The sequence below is a fragment of the Drosophila nasuta genome, chromosome 3 (assembly GCF_023558535.2).
Source record: "Drosophila nasuta strain 15112-1781.00 chromosome 3, ASM2355853v1, whole genome shotgun sequence".
Taxonomy (NCBI): Eukaryota; Metazoa; Arthropoda; class Insecta; order Diptera; family Drosophilidae; genus Drosophila; species Drosophila nasuta.
In genome coordinates, this window is record NC_083457.1 from 1,356,205 (window position 1) to 1,375,995 (window position 19,791).

The 19,791-nt window shown below is 38.0% G+C and overlaps 2 protein-coding genes across 4 annotated transcripts; both read left to right on the forward strand.

Moving 5' to 3' along the window:
• The first annotated feature begins 7 nt into the window (after window positions 1–7).
• On the forward strand, window positions 8–5,303 carry LOC132794417 (putative fatty acyl-CoA reductase CG8306). The gene is made up of 7 exons (XM_060804865.1): window positions 8–436; window positions 3,305–3,889; window positions 3,948–4,057; window positions 4,120–4,312; window positions 4,375–4,632; window positions 4,694–4,951; window positions 5,016–5,303. Exons 1-7 carry the CDS (start codon window positions 429–431, stop codon window positions 5,152–5,154), a joined length of 1,551 nt encoding a protein of 516 aa, XP_060660848.1. The 5' UTR covers window positions 8–428; the 3' UTR covers window positions 5,155–5,303.
• Window positions 5,304–6,005: 702 nt separating this feature from the next.
• On the forward strand, window positions 6,006–19,691 carry LOC132794415 (uncharacterized). Of its 3 annotated transcripts, XM_060804863.1 has the most exons (6): window positions 6,006–6,399; window positions 13,272–15,027; window positions 17,714–17,917; window positions 17,981–18,532; window positions 19,302–19,355; window positions 19,414–19,691. In XM_060804863.1, exons 2-6 carry the CDS (start codon window positions 13,302–13,304, stop codon window positions 19,440–19,442), a joined length of 2,565 nt encoding a protein of 854 aa, XP_060660846.1. In that variant the 5' UTR covers window positions 6,006–6,399; window positions 13,272–13,301; the 3' UTR covers window positions 19,443–19,691. The 3 variants fall into 3 exon arrangements, with proteins under 3 accessions (XP_060660846.1, XP_060660844.1, XP_060660845.1); XM_060804861.1 differs by lacking the exons at window positions 19,302–19,355; window positions 19,414–19,691 and having other exon boundaries at window positions 6,013–6,399; window positions 17,981–19,104; XM_060804862.1 differs by lacking the exons at window positions 6,006–6,399; window positions 19,302–19,355; window positions 19,414–19,691 and adding an exon at window positions 12,523–12,625 and having other exon boundaries at window positions 17,981–19,104.
• The last annotated feature ends 100 nt before the right edge of the window (window positions 19,692–19,791 follow it).

Genomic DNA, 19,791 nt, shown 5'->3' on the forward strand with positions numbered 1-19,791 from the left:
TCGATTGAATAGTTACGCTTCGGCCGGCAAACGTGCAAGTTGTGAGTTTGTGATCGCGCGCTTAACGCAAAGTTTCTGTAGCGAGTCAAGTTACTCACCACATAAAGCAACGTAACTGTTCAGTAATACATATACGCATTCAAACGCATACGTGCACACCATATACGTACTTACTTGTATGTATGTATGTCGGTAGATACAGATGTGTTTGTACATTTTGTTTACTGCCGGAGCAACAGCGCTAAATCAAACAACCAAGTGAAAGAGGAAACAACGAAAACAGAGCCCCAGTTTAACATCTGACGAAAAAGAGAAATTTACGTTTGTTCTGTTTGCAACAAATCGGAGCTACGCACAAACTATTTTTGATATAAAAAAACAACAAACAAGACTTTTATCCCGAGTGTGACTGTTGATTCTCGTTAAAAATGGCCAGGTAAGCAAGATTGGGGATCGATTATACAATGGTCCATCTATTAAATATCTCTGGCCAGTTTAACTGCTTTTGCTAACACTATATATGCATGTATTTTCGTATGCACATACATACATACAGGCGTACTCGTGCTTTTCTAGAGTGTGTTTCATTGCATATCTTACATAAATTAAAATAAATTTAGCAAAATTTAGAGTACGCCAATCCAATCCACAAAGATAAAATGTGTTCGGGATGCACACAAACTCAGAATGTTCTGTTAACAGCAGATAACTTAACAGAGACGAACACATGTATGTGTGTGTTAACTGTCTAATGTTATTATTAATTATTTGCAGTTGAACACATCTTTAATGACTTTGCAATATATGTATATTTACAAAAGTGTAAATAGATAGCAATATGTATAAGAATAATAATAATAAATAATTAACGTCTAACGTTAGATAATCGCTTAGTTGCAACATTGTATCTAATAAGCAGAACGAGACTTCTCCGACCCCCAAAAAAGATACTCTTGTATTTTTTATCACCATCAGATGTTGTTGAAAACCTGTCTCTCCTTTCGAATAAACATTTAAATCTCAAAGAACTCAACCTCTTAAAATGGAAATTCGTCTACTGGTTTAGATGATACTAGCTCTCTAAATTTTGAAACTGTCCCAAAAAAGCTTGGCGGAAGATTCTCTTTATGCGCAACTTGGCAAGAACCGGATTAAATTACCAGATCATCATGATGCCATAGAAAGCATCTTACCAAATTCGACGGTTAATTAAATACATAAATTAAAACGATGGCAGTATTATTTTAAAAATATTCGTAACCTTACTTATACATGTGTTTGTGCGAATATTTGTACATATGATACATATCAAGTGCTACTGACTACTTCAAAGTAGATTTACCATCGAGTTCCCACAGATATCTGTCGCAGTACACGCCTTTATTTGTTATAAACACACTCTTCCAGACTTGAAGTGTGAATTATTCAAACAAATTGAAAACTTATGTAGTATCCGAAACAGTATACGCCTCTTAAACTTTGACCTAAGCAATGCTTACCGCACCGAGTTTCAATTTATAAAATTCCCAAGCGCGACGTTACCTGCAATCACATTTAGAATGACGTTAATTGTTAGGCATGAAACTGGTTACCTTGACAGCAGAAGCAACAGCCTCAAGTCAAGTGGAAGAGGCGTTGATATATGATGCAGTGGCTCAAATGGAGAAATACGACAGACAATGAGAACCACCGCAGCTGACGGCGGCCAAGTACAGTGCAAAACGAGCTCCATTACATGCAATTATGTCCGCTTCTTGAAACCACAAAATAGTGATTAAAACTCCCAATGTTCGTTCCGTCTTTTAACTGCAACAACAAGGTTGAATTAGTGTACACCTGCCTCTTGGCCCTGCCCCCTGCGCCCTCGGAAGTCTGAACATATTAGCGCTGTTTTGTTTTTGCGGCAAATTTTATGGAGCTACTTGACGAGACGTGAACATTAAGCAGCCTTCAGATAGTCATCGTAACTACTCCCTAGGCTGACCCATTTGCCGGCCCTTTGTAGCAACACTTGCCACATAAATCCCCAATTAATTATGGATACAGATAAGAGTTACGCTCTACTTGGGTCTGATTCAAGAAAACCTGTTGGCAAATTCTAATCACAGCAACTCACAACACCAAGATAATAATATAATTTACTGTAGCTTTCAAATTAAAACCCGGTAGAAAATTGGCGAACCTCTTGCGTGGCAAATTCACTAATTTACTAGCAAATCATCTAACTGGGTTTCGGTTCAATCCAAAGAGATAGCAAACTTGGGCTCAAAGTGAAAGCCAGCTAGTCGTGAGCCCAAGTGGCATCTATGAGATCTACAATTGTAGCGCTGAGCAATGACGAGGCAACTTGCAGTTGCAGCCGTTCAAGCTTTGAACTAACTTAACGCTCAAATTGCATACGATTACAACAAATATGTACTTATAGTATATGCATGTTATTTTCGTATGTAAATTGAACACATTTTCTTAATGTTGGTTTTATTTGTGCTTTCAAAACTTTCAACATCTAATTGCCAATGGACAAACTTGGACCATAAATACGAAAAAGCAAAAACGTCATTATAAAATCATTTGCCATGACCATATGAAGAGTGTCCAAGACAAACTCGGATGCGGATGCAGCGACTAACGCGAAATAAACTAATTGAGACAGTTTGTTATTGCGTGTTCGCGACTTGGTCAACAAAACCTGTCATTACAAGCGGCTTTTGACCCAATTGCAATTAGCATTTAATGTGGTTACGCGAATTTATATTACTTTTTCTTTAATGTATTCGAAAAGTTTCCGTCTCGAGTGTCACCTTTGGTATAACGACAAATCAAAAGCTCTTTGGTGTTCATTAATGGAAAACACCTACGACATGTTGTTAGTCATATAAATACATATTAAAGTCCAACTTTAGATAGAATTCAACTATGATACCAGAAGTTCGTTCATTCGTCTTGAACTTTGGACTTTGGATCATTGTATAATCAGTTTCGAGAAGTGCGCCAAAAACTTGTTAACTCGGACCAGGGAAGCATCCACAGCCACGCACGCGTTGCTTTGCCTAATGATTTGATGTCGTAACCGAGTTGAGATGAGGCGAGTGACACTCGCCAACGAACCTGCTAGCGATTGAATGCCGACCCGACTAGGGAAAGTTTTGTCTTTTGTCTTCACTTTTTTGTATGTTCACAATGATGCTCGTAAAACAGAATCTGTAAATATAATCGTATATATGGGAAATAGCTGAGTTATATGTTAGTTATATAAACGAAAATGTGTGCGTTTTAACTGATGAATTTTTACCCACTCACACAGCACGCCGATTACAGACTTTTATGCGGGCCGCAATGTGTTTATCACGGGTGCCACAGGTTTTGTGGGCGTCACCATTGTGGAGAAGCTGCTGCGGGATGTGCCCAATGTGGGAACCTTGTATTTGCTGATGCGCGCCAAGAAAGGGAAGAACATCCAGGAACGTTTGGAGGAACTGAAGAAGAACTCGGTGTTTGATCGATTCAAGGAACTGCAACTGGAGTCGCGACTTTCAAAGATAGTTCCAATTGAGGGCGATGTCGGCCTAGAGAATTTAGGCATCTCGCCAAAGGATCGCCAAACCCTTATCGAAAATGTTAATGTTGTTTTCCATTCGGCTGCCACGCTAGATTTCTTCCAATCCCTTAAAGAAACCACAAACATCAATCTACGTGGCACACGTCGTGTTGTGGAGCTCTGTCAGCAGTTGACCAAATTGGATGCCTTGGTACATGTGTCCAGCGCCTATGTAAACTCGTACATTACTGAGGTGGAAGAGAAGTTGTATCCCTCGCCAGATGATCCCGAAAAGATCATTCAGCTGGCGGAAACGCTTAACGACGATGCTCTCAAGGAGCTGGAGCCAAAGTAAGTTGACAACGTCGCAGTCTATTTGAGAATTGCTCTTAATCTTTACGCTCTACAGATTACTAAAGGATCATCCCAATACTTACACGTTCACCAAACATCTGGCGGAACACGAAGTGGCCAAAGTTGCAAGCAAATTCCCCTGCGGCATTGTGCGTCCCAGCATGAGTGAGTTGACCGAATGATACGAGATCATCTGAACCTCACTTACATATTTTGTTGAATTGCAGTCACGGCTGCCTGGAAGGAGCCAATTCCCGGCTGGACGATTTCGAAGAACGGACCACAAGGCTTCTTCATGGGCGCTTCAAAGGGTATTTTGCGTCGATTACCCTTGGATCCCACTCTGATTATGGACTACATTCCCATCGATGTGGTGGTCAATGGCATCATAGCTACTGGCTTCTATGTCAATTCACTGAAGTGAGTTTTGCAACAAATTGTGCAAACTTATAGTATCTTTTGCTAATGACTTATTATTGCAGAGTTAAGAATGGCAATCGTCCAGCCGAGCTGCAGATCTTCCATCTTACCTCCAGCACATACAAGCCTTTCCGTTTCGAGTTCTTGACCGACAAAATCAATGGTTATCTACACGAGTATCCACTCAATAGTGCCGTCTGGTACCCAAATCTTCGTCTGGTTAAGAGTCTTTTCCTGTTCCGTCTCGGCGCCATTCTCTTTCACTTCATACCTGGCTTTTTCCTCGACTTGGTTACCAAGTTATCAGGTGGCAGGCCCATGTAATTACTATCCCTATCTACAATCCTCTTCCTTGATAATCATCCTTATTCACACTTACAGCTTGATGCGCTTGCATAAGAATGTATGGAACTCATTGAATACCCTGGAGAAGTTTATATTCACGGAGTGGCATTTTGATAGCAAACGTCTATTGGCTCTGTCGAAAACTCTAGATCCCGTTGATAGAAAGAAGTTCATTATCGACATTAGTGAGCTTACCTGGGATGAATACTTTGCCAACACTATTCGAGGTGTGCGTCAGTACCTGAGCAAGGAGTCTCCAAAGAATCTGGAAAAAGCGCGTCGCAAAGATAAAATGTTAGTAGACTTTAACTACAATCGGTATATTTAAATATCATTGCTCATTTTTCGAATTTTTCAGTCTCTTGGGCCTCCACGTTGTGCTGCAATTAGTCTTCTACTACGGCATCTTTAAATTAATTATTGGGTTGACCGGGGTGTCTTCAGCGAAGGCTGCTCTCATTTTGCCCGTGTTTTACTATCTGTTTGGACTAATTTAGGGTCACATTACATCTGAGCATGTATGTTATATATAGTTCTAACAGTTCTCAATTATTTATGTATCATTTGATCAAGGTTTGGTATTACATTTATTCATTTATTCTGAATGCAAAATATAAGATAACCAAGCTGTGAGTTACAGCATGAAAACAAAACAGTGTTATTGACTTTTAAATACTGTTGGGCGCGAGACTGTAAATCGACGACTTTTGATTGTTATTAATCGATCTTTTTAAAACAATGAATCGATTAGTCGAATCCAATTCCTATTTGATTCGACCGAACTGAAGTTCCAATACATAACAACATTTCGGTCATTGAAATTGAATACTTTCATGACAAAACTGTTTGATAATTACTTATGAGGAAAAAATATATATCACTTTAATAATTAAAAACCGCTTACAGTTGAAAGAGTATTCTATAAAATGATTGATATTTTTAAAAGTAAAAAATTAAGCACCAACTGCAATAATTTCGATAGCACAAATTTAAACAATATACACCAAAGTATAACTTTTGGTATTTTCCGTGTCTAATTATATGACTGGCTACACTGACAATCATGTTTAAACGATGTTTTTATATTTTGTCGATATAATATCGATATAACCTAAATGTCGACTCCACATATTCGATATTAATTTTTTATCAACATTGGTGACGTTAGATTATTGCTCAGCTCTGTTATCTATCTGTGCGCAGCTGTGATGTTTCAAATTCAGTTCAAGCAGTTTACGTGTTTTTTAATTTTTTTTTCTCTTACTTTAACCAGAATTTACATTTAAAACTTTCATTCATCGGTCATAAAAAGTGATGTTGATTCAATAAAAAACTAAATAATCGATCGCTGCTAATAACAGTTCAGTAAAATGTTAGGTCTAGTTCACTGTTATCAAACAATCAGCTGTTTTCATTTGCTGCTAAGTTCGCGGATCAGGCGGATCGCGTAGAAATCGAACGAAAATCAAAATAAATACAATTGTTGGATTAATAATAAATGTAAAAAAAGAGAAAATACGCTTGGCGAGAACGATACGAAACGGAAATTTCACGAGCGAGTACAAGTGCGTTGTTCTGCGAGTGCAAAGAATAAAGTGAAAGCCAAGCCAAAGGCCAGCAATAAAAACGGCCGCAAGAAAGAGAATAAGTGAAAACACAAAAGTTCATGCAATACCCAAGTGTTGTTGAGGAGGAATCAACACAAAGCAAAAGAGCGCCCATATTCTAATTGTCTTGTTTTCGTAAGTATACAATGTGATTAACTATTTTGTACATAGTATGTGCATATATGCACAACGACTACTATTACACATGCAACAAGTTGCATCCGTGTCTAACCCCCCGTCCATAAATTTGCTACTGAAAATTATGTGTGCGTGTGTGTGTACACAAAACTGGCTGTGCACCTTTTGGGCCATGTTTGTGTTTTATTTCATATTCTACTATGTAATTTCTTAGGCCAGACCAGATGGTATTTTATACATTTTATTTGAATTTTGTATTTTTTATCTTTTATTGCGTAGCACTGCTGCCAATGTCACCTGTTTTTATGCACTCGCTCTCTCGTTCGCACTTATTCAGAAACACTAACACATACATGCCGACGATCTGGCTGGTTTTTATCTTGCCATACCTTGTTGTTGTTGCCGTTTCTGCTGTTAATACAGCGAGCCGAGCAGCGTCGCGTCGTCGCCGTTGTCGCTCTACGTGTCTCTTTCGCACATTCGCATTGTGTGAGTGTGTGTTTAAGTGCACGTACATACACATGTACACACAGCCATACGCGTTCATACACATACATATGTATGTGTGTACTTATCCACGTATGTATGTTTTTATATGAATATTTCCGCCCCCGCCCCATTACCACAATGATAACACAAAAAACCGTGACAGGGCATAGACTTGGGAAAAAGCGATTTGGGACCCGGGACCAGGGCTGTTACCGATTTGCCATTATGGCCCAATTCTAACAAAAATATTTAAATATATTAGTGTGTATACAGGTATTTCTTTGGTTATATATTTCCCCATAATTTCTAATCTAAAAGTGCAAATATTGATTTTGTTTCAACGACTGTTTGCGTTCGGGGATTTTAGCATAGTTTTATCAATGGTCGTCGCTGTTGTTTTTTCAACTCTGTCGCCACGGACAGGTTCCGTTGTTGTCACTCGCCTACTAGAGATGAACACGGGCCTAGCACGGCGTGTCACGATCAGTTTCGATAATTGATAAGCTACGTCACCCGACAACAACAAATATTTTTGTCGACTTTTAATTTAGGTTCTCTCATTTCTTGATATAGATCACTCAATAATAGTTGTCATCTATATGTTGATGCGTGGCGCAAACTTTTGTGCTTGTACATGTTTTAAAATCTGTTGTTATTGTTGCTGCTTGTCGTTTCCATTTTACGTCTTTGTTTATATGTATGTATTGTTGTTGTTGTTGTTGCGGCGGCGGCAACTCTCGAGCTGCTGGGCCTTTGTTGTTGTTATTGCGGGAATTTCCCCTGCATATTTACGTATTGAAATTGTATGTACAATTAAATATGATGAACTATATACACACAACCCTCTATAAGGCTGATAATTTCAACGTAGTGGTAGTTGGCAATCTAAGCGCAGAGACTATTAAACATTATTATTATTATTTCACAAAAAAGTGTGTATACTTGTTTTGAGCACATTTATTAGCCTGCTCAAGCAAGCGCCTACTACTATACTTAATGTAATTAATTGCTAACAGTCAACATTTTATGTACCAGCAGAGACCTCAGATATAATAAAAGCTTAAAATAAATTTGATAGTGGGGACTCCAGTGTACAATATGCCAATCATGACTTTAAACATCTGTACATAACTTTATCAGCACTTTCATTTTTAGAAACTCGTAATCAACATCTGAGTAAATAATTTTAGCTCTTTAAACATTAGATGAATGTATGTACATATAAGTATACAAATTTGCAAATTTGCCGCTCACCACGAAGCGGTTTTCCTGATTAGAAAAGCCCAATTTAACACCATATTTTCCCTAGCAACCCCCTCAACTGGATGTCTTTTATTTATTTATTTTTTTTTTTACTTTTAGTGAGCACCTTCTATATATAACTTAAATTGTTGTTAATGTTGTTGTTATTATTGTTATTGATGTTGTATTTTGCTTCGCATTGATTATTTTCACATTTATGAAGAGGCTAAGAACAAGAAAGCTAGCCGAGCACCCAACAGAAAAGCAAACTCGTCTAGAAAATACCCAATATCAAGTATACTTTAAATTGGTCCACTTACGGTGAAAATATGCTAATATATAATCGAGTATTGTGGAATTCTTCATCATAATCGCTCATTTAACAGAGAACCGAATAATATTAACTCTCTTGAAGAAATCCCTTAGCTCACATTAGCCGTAGCTGCAAAGGGATTAATGTATAAATAACCCATATCTATCTTTGAATACAAATTGAATGATGGATTTTATTTCGCACTATACAAAGTAATATTGGGGCAGGAGAACGACAGGAGAAACGATACGCATTTCTGTCTTGTTTCCAATTCGAAATTCGCGCCAATGACGTCAGTCAAGGCCTGACGTCTGCAGAAAATTCCGCAAAACGCCTCTTCAAATTATTGGCAAGCAGCAGCGGGCGCACAAAATAGAAAATACAAAATAGAACAAAAAAAATAACAAAATACAAAATAAAATTAAATTATTTTTGTTCCATTTTGCGAGTTGTTTCCATTCCATTTCATGTCTTTGCATTTGATTTATAATATTTCGTTTATATTTAAAATTATTTTCTTTTTCGTTCCCTTCGTTTTGTATTTTGTCGGTTGTTCCCTACACAAAGTGAAAGTTGTTTTCCATGTTGTGTGTATAGCACAGTTATCTAGTTATTTTCTTTCTAGTTTTTCTACGCATTGTCTTCGAGAACCGTATGTTTTCTGTTTCAGAATTGAGTGTCTGATCGGTGCGTGGTACGGCGGTACATGTAGTATATTGTTTTTCTCTTTTTCGTTTCAAATATTATTTATTTATTTATTTTTTGACAGAGCAGACAATGAGATTTCCGGCCGATGCATTGATACTTCAAATGTTCGGCCTTCAAAGGCTGTCGTTACGGTAATCTATACATACATATGCGAGTATATCTCATTAATGTTGATTACCGAACTGATAAAAATATGCCATACGTAGAATGTATTTTTTTTTTTTTGTAATAGACAAAAACAAGTATAATTAGCAGTTTAAAGGTCAATTTGAAGGGTTCCCAAGCTGTATAATTGCCCTAAAATCCTATAAGCATTAACTCGATTTATATCAAATCCATTTGCTACGATCTGGGTCAGCAACAGAAAAAAAGGGTGGCGCCAAATACCAAAGCATTCGGAAAAACCTAAACGTCGGAATTTCCTGTAAACGGCAGATGATCCACTTGAAAATCTGTTGATCGACTGCACGGAAACCCCAAGTATTATACCCTGTAATGTAACAGCTGTTGGTATAATATAAACGTTCACGTATTGTAGAGTTTTCTGAGTTCACTTTCATCTAATAGCAGAATAAAGGGTATTTAGTAGTCAGCACTGGCGATTATTGAATTTTTGCTTGTTGATCTGTAAATACATTTAACGAAAAATACGCCAAGCGCCGCCAAAGTTTTCACAAAAGCATTTTAATGAATGGAATTTTTTTGCGTGAAATTACAAGAAGATCCGTTCCGATCGAGCCATAAAACTTGTACATACATATGTGTTGCCAAAAATTAATTAGTTTATAAACATTTGTTTTGTTGTTTGTCGTTTTTGTTTTTTTTTTTATTTTCCTTATATGTATGTAGGCTTTATGTTTGGCAAAATAAATGAGTTACCTTTGCATTTGATAGATGTACATATGTGCACAGATGCATACAAATATACACAAGTATACCATGTTTGTAAGTATATACAATAATCAGATGTCTGTGCATACATCCCGTTTTGTATATTGCTTTAACATACACGAGTACTCTCAGTTTCTTCTATATACTAAGCAAGAAAAGCTGCACATTTTGACGTCGATTTTCTTTCCTTTCCGAGGCGAAAACTCGTGCACATTTCGTATATCTGTTGCATATATCTGTATCTATCTGTATCTGTATCTGTATCTGTATCTCGCTAATTGTGAAGGTCGTTTACGTCTGCAGCCGTTCGTTTGTTTGTCTGTCTGCGCTACACCCTCGCAATAAGGCGCACGAAACGAACAAGCAAACAAAACGTAAACGAGATAAATTATCGAAATAAAACAAATTTTCATTATTGCCTCCCCGTTCAATCAAAATTCCCCTTTATAACATTATTTTCTTGCGATCAGGCAATAGACATTCGAGAACAATATATATCAATATATCAATATACTATAAAAATATGGTATATAAATATACTAAAAGCTGACTGGCCTTTTATCGTAATGACATCGAAGCATTTGTATTACAAGTAAATGTTAAATTTCTTTTGTAATTATTTTATGTAGGGTATTCAAATATCTGCTTTGCTTTAAATACTATACAAGTTCTGGCCACAGAATTTTGGTTGGAATTTGATGGAAAAATAAAAAAAATCGAAAGAAAATGTTCAACATTTTTGCACTAAATTCTTGATGTTGTTTTGCCTTTTAATTACTGCTTAATTTAAAGTTCGCTCGCATTTTTCGAAATTTTAAAGCGAATGAGCAAAAAATTTCGTCAAAAAATATATGTATAACCTACATATTGGAAATAGACTTTTGTAATATATATAAAAAGGGTATCTTAGCGTCGCTGAAAATATGTTGAATTTATTTTTTCTATATTTTGTTGTTTGGTCAAATTTTTCAACTAAAAAATGCTGGAAACAAATTCTCTCGCTATTCTTGTGTTAATAAATTAAAAAAAAAGTGAAAAAAAATAGAATAAATAATATTTATGCCTGTGGCCATTTTAATGGCGCCATGTTAAATGTGCCATCGCAAATTTAATGCCAATGCTTTATTATTAATGCGTTTTTTGTGCATAAATGTTGACTTTTTATTGCTAGTCTCGTATTTTTGTATGTGAGAACGAAAGTTTATTATTTGTTTTTATTAATATCGTCAGTAGTTGTTTCCATTCGAAGAGCTCAGGTGAGCCGAAAATCCCCAATATATCGTTGTAGATATTCATGCATATGTATTAGGGCTGCTTTAATACATATTCTTTAATCTATATTTAATCCTTGTGACGATGTGTCTGGTAATTAAGTACGTCTAACTTGAAGATAGTCTAGCCGATTGTACATTTGTTGATTTGATCGCTCTTTTTTGATAACTAATTAATTTCGTTCCTAAACAACTCTTTCACCTCAGCATATCATTTATTTTCTTCTCATTTATTTTTCGCATTCGTTTTTTTCTTTCTTTTTGTTGATCTCTTTGCCTGCTTTCAAATATTTCATTCAATTCTCGATGCTTTTGTGCAACACCCACACAAAAGTTTATTTTTAAGAAATTTATAAGAGCAAAATTGCTTACCAACACAGAAAGAGTGAGTGAGAGAGAGAGAGAGAGAGAGAAGAGTGCAGAAAAGAAAACTCAATACAAGTGCAAAATATTTCTATTACTTTTTAATTTTCTCAATGTGTGCGTTTGTCAAAAATATTGAATGATTTAATTGATTCGTTTCACTTCATAACATGTTAAAGGGAATTAATAGAACTAATGAATACAGCGTAATACGCTTTGTATTATTGTTATTACTTCTTTGTTTTTTGTTGATATTTATAGTGGAATGCATTTCACATTCACATATTGTGGCGAGAAGGAAATTACAAGTTGTGTGTGTTGTTATTCGACGGCATTCATTTAATTGTGAGCATGTTTTTACATACACTTGTATGTTTATACGTATGTAGAAACAAACATATGTATGTGAGATGTATGCTTCTCAATTTTTGAAGACTCTTTGAAATTATTTTCGAAAATGTTTTCAGTTTATCGCTGGCATTTAAGGCGTACAAACGCGTCTCTCAGACTTTTGAGAATTGCGGAAAACTGCGGGAGATTGTGTTCTGTTTTGATAAAAAATATTTCAGCACATTAAAATGTTAATAAGCATATTTGAATATGTATTATAATGATTTAGCCACCAACGTGCAAAAATTTATGATTGAACATGTGCAGAAAACTGAGTTCTAATTGAATTGTGAAATAACTCGGATGTTAATATTTATGGCAAATAACACAAATAGAAAACATACCAAAAACAAATACATACGCATTGAATGTAAATGGCAATAAACAATATTCAATTATTAAAAAAGGACTGAAAGCAAAGCAAACAAAATTGTGTGTGTTTATTGTTTAAGAAACATCATCAATCATATTTATAAAACGATTTTCTTCGAATTTTCTAAGCGCTTTCAAGTGCGCGATTAAATCAATAATATTCAAAATTAGTTCATATCAAAATGTAAGTGATTAATAAAAAGAAAGAATTTAAATAATAAGTGCAAACTTATAATATTTATTGACAACTTAACTCTCTGGACGTCACATTTACCAATTCATCAATGCCAATAGTTGCTCATTATTTCTGCACCTTATTTGTCTTTGACATAGAGTCGATGTCATCCTTGACACTGGCCTAGCACTGGCAGCAGCACGAGATAACGAGATTTAGCTGGTCTGTCTATTTAATTTTCCCCGTTCGTCTTTCTTTTATTATTATTATTATTATCGTGTTTCACATTTTGCGTTATTTTCGCACAAAAGTTTTGAGCAATTTTTTATGCTTCGCCTTGAATGGTGTCATAAATATTTTTAAATTTTCAGTCATTTGTTTATTGTTCTCGGTGCTTATCCAAATTGTTTGAAGCTCTTTGATTCTTGCCAGCTTCTCTGCTTGCATCGCAGCAGCAGCAGCAGCCACAGCATCGACATCGACATCGGCATATTCATTGAGTTTGCTTCGAGTTAGCTGTTTGTGCTAATTCTAGCCATGAACTAATGAGTGGGAGAGGTGACGTTCGCTTTCTATTTCCATTTGTGAATCATTTAAAATCGATTCTTAATTTAATTAGCGCACTAATTTCCATTATTATGGTGGCTACTTACAGGTCTGCAGCAGTGACAAATGATGGCCTAAAATGGCGGCTACACCACCAACGCCGCCCGGAGCCAACAATTTCCAACTAAATGGCAATTCTCCACAGCAACAGCAAAGAACAGCGAATAATCCAAGCCACAACAACACGCCCTCCATAAGCGAGGCACTGCATCAACATTTTCAATTCAAGGCACTGCTCAACGCCGACGAGGATCAGCAACAACAGTTGCCCCCCAAACGGATCAGCAACAACAACAACATTAGTAGAAGCAGCAGTTATGAACAGCTGGAGGAGGCAGCAAGGCCAAAAGCAAAGCTAAGCTGCCAGTGCACAAACATTAGTATTATGCACCTGTTCCATGAGATGAAGCAGGAGTTTCCAACGCTACCCGATGCCCTGGTGACGCAATGCGTCAATGAGAATTGCCATCAGCGTGATAATTGCATACAAATGTTGAAAAAGGAGCTCTCACTGCATCCCATACCCGTGCAGTCGTATCCCGCAAAGGTGTTGCAACAGCAGCAGCAGCAACAACAACAGCAGCTGCAGCAACGACAGACAAAGCCACCGACGCCTTTAAAACCATCACGTGCTGCGCCGACACAACCACCCATTGGCCATGCCAACGGTAATGGCAACGGCAACGATAGCGACAGTGTCGAGGCGCCACCAATTGTACCCCCAGCACGTCCGCGTCCCACCACATTGAATCTGCAACGTCAGCTGAATGCGCAACTGCAGCAGAAGATACAACAGCGTCAGCAGCAGCAGCAGCAGCAACAACAGCCACCACAGCTGACGCCAGGTGCACAGTATAAGCCATTGAGGCGAGCGCCGCCGCTGCCACCGAAGCGACAGACAGCGATAGCGAGCAGCGGCGATGGGGCTGCGCTCTCACTCGCACAGCAGCAACAACAGCAGCAGCTGAGCAGCTTCTCCAATGATTCCTCCTGTCTCACCAGCCCTCTCAGCTCTAGCGAGTCTGAACTGTCGCTCAGTGTCTCCTTATCATCGCCAACGACGTCAGCAGCAATAACAGCAACAGCAACAGCAGCAGCACCAGCCCCAACAGCAACAGCAGCGACGCCAGCACCGACGACAACAACTGCGCAATTGCGTTCTCCAGTTCGACATCGCTCAGTTATAACGCTACAGCCGGAACCGCCGTATGCACGCGAATTTTCAAACAACGCCGTCGCAATATCGCCAACGCCGCCATCGCCCACATCTGGAGCGAGCACCCCGAGCGGAAGGAAGAGCTTCACGTCGCTGAATCTCACATTGCGACAACCGCAACAGTCGAACGGCGGCGCTGCGCCCGCGACCATTGACATTACGGCCGGCCCGGCGGCCAGTGGCAACGGCAGCAGCGGCATCACATATTCGAGCAGTAGCTTTGACGCGCGTCGTGGCACCCATAAGAATTTCCAATTAATCGTCACCGACGAGGGCAGCGTCTTTAGTGCCGGTTGTGTGCGTCCTCAGGTACCGCTCTACGCGCCCTGCCCTCCCCCACCTGTCCTCGCCACCGATGGAGCAACGCCACCGCCATCCGCATTTGTTTCGTCACAATCGCAGCAACCGCAGCCAACGGCTGCAGTCGAAGAGATGGCTCAAGTATTTCCATATCCAACACAGGCGCAGAATCACATTGTTGCCTCCAACTACAACAACAACCATTTGCACAACAGCAGCGCTGACAACAGCCCCAGCGTCACACACATGCCCCTCTATGAGGGCGTCGTGCCCGAATGCGATCGAGAAGGTGAGTGCAAAACAATTGGAGTATGGGGATTGGGGATTGGGGATGGAAATGGGAATGGAAAGGCGGCAGAATCATGTGTTCTCGGTGGTCTAGTGCTTATCGTTCACTTCGCGGAATGTCCACTCAAATGAGTGTGACTATCGCTAAGGTTGCGATTAATCATTTCAACAAGTATCGATATATTCGGTAGCGACAATTAATTCGAAAAATGATCGAAATGAGATTGGCGACGAATTGAAAATCTGCTTACACGAATTATCAGGCTTTTAAAGATTTGATAAGAAATTGCTGCATTTTTAGTTATTAAATCACAGTATCATAAGTAAAAACACTTCAGTCTCAACATTTTTAATATATATTTCAAGTCAAAGGTAATTGTTATAGTTTCGTTATGTTTCGCATGCACGAAATCGCCCGATATCTGAGTTCTATTTATGGCTGCTTTTTCGTTGTTATTGTGGCTTAATCGCGCATGGAAGTCTCGGTGTTGTTTTGTCCTTATCAGACTATTCCGTTTACAATTGATAACAAATTAAATTATGCCCCGAAATGAGTACGAAAAGAGAATGCGAGAGATAATTTTTGTATTCCAATCGTTGTGAAATGAGAGGGCAGTTCTTTAATGAATAATACGAAGGTGTGGAGTCTTCGTGTTGAGTGTGTTTACTAAAAACCAACATACTACAATAGAATTGCATTTACAGGTTTACTTATTTTTATACTCGCTACTGATAAGGTAGAAGAGTATAATAACATTGTGCCTTTAGGAAATGTATGTAACAAGCAGAAGGAGGCATCTCCGACCCTATAAAGTATATATTTTCTTGATCAGCGTCAATAGTCTAGACGAAAGCCATGTCCGTCATATGAACACCTTGATCTTAGAGACTATAAGAAATAGAGATATTATTTTCGAGAGCACTTATTATGCTTGCACGCAGATGAAGTTTGTTTCACATTTTTTCCACGCCCACTTCCGCCCCGCAAGTCGATAAAAATCAGGAATTACTACAGGAATTATTTTTTATACATATAATAACAATAGCTTTTTGATTTCTAAAAATTTATTTGCGATATATTTTATAATTAATATCGCACTACTGCTCAAACACACTGAAACTTTCTTATTTGTTTGAATACTAATTAGAATAAAAATATTGGGGCTGATCCTTAATCACTAATTTTTAAATACCTAAGTTACTATATTTTTATTTCACCTGCATATGAATTTACTGTGGCTTAATCAAATATACTTTTAGTGAAACGTAAATAGAAATGATAATATCCATAACTAATCGTTTGATGTACTTAGTTTACTACATAATCTTGTGATTAGAATATAACTTATCCAAGGTGTACAAATACACCTATCCCATCGACATACATATTTACATAGATATATGTATATGCAAGTCGCCCACGCTTTTATTTATCTATATACAGAGTCCGGCACATTATTTGCTGTCGAAATGTCTCTTGTCTGATTTCTTTGGCCTTTGCCCATTTCTTTTTCGCATTCCCCATTGTCTTTATTTCATTTCGTTTTGTTTTCGCATTTCTCTTGTGTTTTTCTCGATGCTTTTAAATAATTTCAATGTGTTTCCACCGGCGGCGCATTCCCCCGCGAGTTTCTCTGACCAGTATATCGTATTTTATTTATACAAAAATTTTGCTCTCTTCTCTGCGGTGCTTTGTTGTTTAGATTCGTTCAAGTTCAGGGCAAAACGAGCGACGAGGGAAACTAATTCGGATTCCGTTAGATCATATAAGGCGACTACTTGACATGTTAAGCATACGCAGCGTGGGCCGCCTCAAGAAATTCGGGGAAAGAAAATCTTTTTCAATATAATTCATGGCAAGAATGATGGTGATGAAGATAATGACGAAAATTGTCGCGCTGACATTTAATCACATGGTTCACAAACTATAATAAAAACAAAAGCAAAAACACTTAGACTCTTAGGAAACGCATTTGCTTTTAGACAAAAATTTAAAGCGACAGTCAATCAAAGTCGAATAACGCTACCATTACGATTATATATATGTATGTGTGTATTCGAGATCATTTCTTTTTCTATCTTACTTTGAAATTATTTTTCGCGCTTACCATTAATGAATTTATTTATCAATTAAAATGTTTGCAAACACCCGCAAATGACGTACAAATTTCATCCGAATTTCCTCCTAGTTTTATATAGCAGGCCACATAACATTTTCGCATATTCATACATACTATAGATGTCCGATGGGTCTTGAGATCCTCCCTTGGCCCATTGCCCTGTTTGCTATTTCCGTTAGAAATCTATCAAATGTCTAAAAATATTTGTCTCTGTTTTAATTTTATTTCATATTATTTGAATTTTGTTTTATTTTCTTTTTGTTTGTTAAAATCAAAATCGAGAAAATCGTTTCAAATGGGGCGATGCGCTGCTTATTTTCAGGAAAATAAATTATTATTAGATTGATTTTTCGTGTGTTTGCGCATTTTGACTAAATTTAAATTTGTTTATGAACTTTTAGCGTGCGCAAAAATGCGCGCCATTATTTTTAGCAACAAACAGAGTAATAAAATGTGAGGTATTAAGCAAGCCCATTCAAACAGACACTAATGCCAATAGAGGACATATGCATTTACTATATAATACATATCGATAACTGATCGTTATTTGTGCTATTCTGCTTTCAGCCCATGCAGCCACCATCGAGCGACAGAAGACACGGCGCGATAAGCTAGCCAATGTGCTGCGTGATAACAAGAAGCGCCTGCTTAGCCTTGAGCAGGAAATTAACATACTGACCGAACCGATACCAGTGGGCGAATCGGAAAGACTGGATAGAGATATAAGGAAGCTTACTGACGACTGTCAGCGGCTGCTCAATATGATAAATGGTAAGGCGCACGAATTAAGATTGTATTAGATACACTTATTTATTTGGATTCCATCTGTTGCAGATCCCCAACTCAATGGCACTGCTGCCGCGTCGAATCCCATGAATCGTCAGCTCTCAGCGCCAGCGAGTAATAACAGTCAGACACCCCAGCAGCCCCACCCACGCCAGCGTGGTGTTCCTGGCAGGGTGCCTCCAAATTCGCTGCGGCTTCATTCGGTACCGGCACCTCCAACACAGTCGCAATTAGACTATGTGCAGCAGCATAGCAGTGCGCCCAGTTCGGCCTGCCTGACGCCGCAGCAGCAATACCAACAGCAGCAGATGCATCTGCAGATGCAGGAGCCGCCACCCACCTATGCGCAATACTATCAGTTTCAGCAATTTCTGCAACATCAACGTGCTGAGGCGGCGGCGAGAGCAGCGGCAGCTGCACCGCATTCTATCCCACCTCCACGAGCCCACACTAATGATGAGGAGGAGGAATCCCTGTCCGGATCAGATGAGGACGAGGGTGAGGAGCCACTGGACACGTGGGCCTGCAACTTGTGTACATTCCGCAACCATCCGCAACTGAACGTTTGCGAAGCCTGTGAAAATGTTAGGATCCAGCCGGGTATGATACGCATACTGCCAAGCGGCAATGATAATGCAAATTCCTCGCCCACAACAGCTGCTGCAGCTGGATCCGATGGTAATCGGCAGCAGCCATATGCTTTACACACGTGATCGATTGTTCGATTGATTGATAGATCGATCGCCAGCTTGCCTGGCTTGATAAGTGATAACCATCATACACTTGTGTGCTAATTGCCAAGGATCCGAGCTCCATAGGTTCTATGTAGATGCGTACATAGATATAACCAACCCAGAGTTCTCTAACATGCATGGTTTGCTCGTTTTGTGTGCATGTTGGCTTTGAACTTTGAAACTGTGATAGAATTTAATCTAGTTTCCAGTTAAGCATAAGTGAAAAAGTCAAGTCATAAAAAAGGACATCTAATGTGTGTGTGTTTGTAACCGAACTCGCTGCTCATTTGAAAGACACAACAACATTAAAAAGAGAGAAACCCAACTAAATTACATATATTAACATTCAAATTTATATATATGTTTGTAGAATGCGCATACATTATTAACAATATTTACACATAGATTTGTTTAAATAATATTTATGTAAATTACAAATGCCTCAATATCTGTTTTAGCGATATCGCTCTACTACTAAGTTTATTATTAATTTAAGCAGCTTGCATAAATAAAAAACAAAAGTTATTTCAATATTTACCAAGTCTGCTTTTTGCTGTTTTTGCCTCCGCGCTGCATTTTTTTTTTTTGTTTGTGTATATATATTTTTAAATAAAATTATTAACATTGTTTTGCAGCACCAATGCTCAACCGTGAGGACATACATATTACTCTCTCACCAGGTGAAAACCGTAAGAGCCCCTTGCGTTTTTAATAAAGGTTTTTTGTAAACATATTTTTATTACACAGGTATTATACACTCTTGGATACTGTCGTGACAGTTGGCCCAAACATTTAACACACAGAATAACAGATAAAAACTAGACAGCACTCACACCGATTATACATATGTGGGTTCCTTAAATTATTGTAACGGATTAAATTTGCTTTTGTAATTGTATTAAAAATTGAGACGCTGCTGGCAGCGATCGTTGTATATACTTACATACATACATACACATATATATACTTAATAATACAAAAATAATTGTTGATTTTCTGGTATAAGAATCAAGACTTAGTAGCACTTCTGTACATTTAATATAGTGAATTTTAATTGTAATATGTACAATTTGTAAATAAAAAAAAACTATACATACATATAAAGGTTTTCTACAACAAAAACTG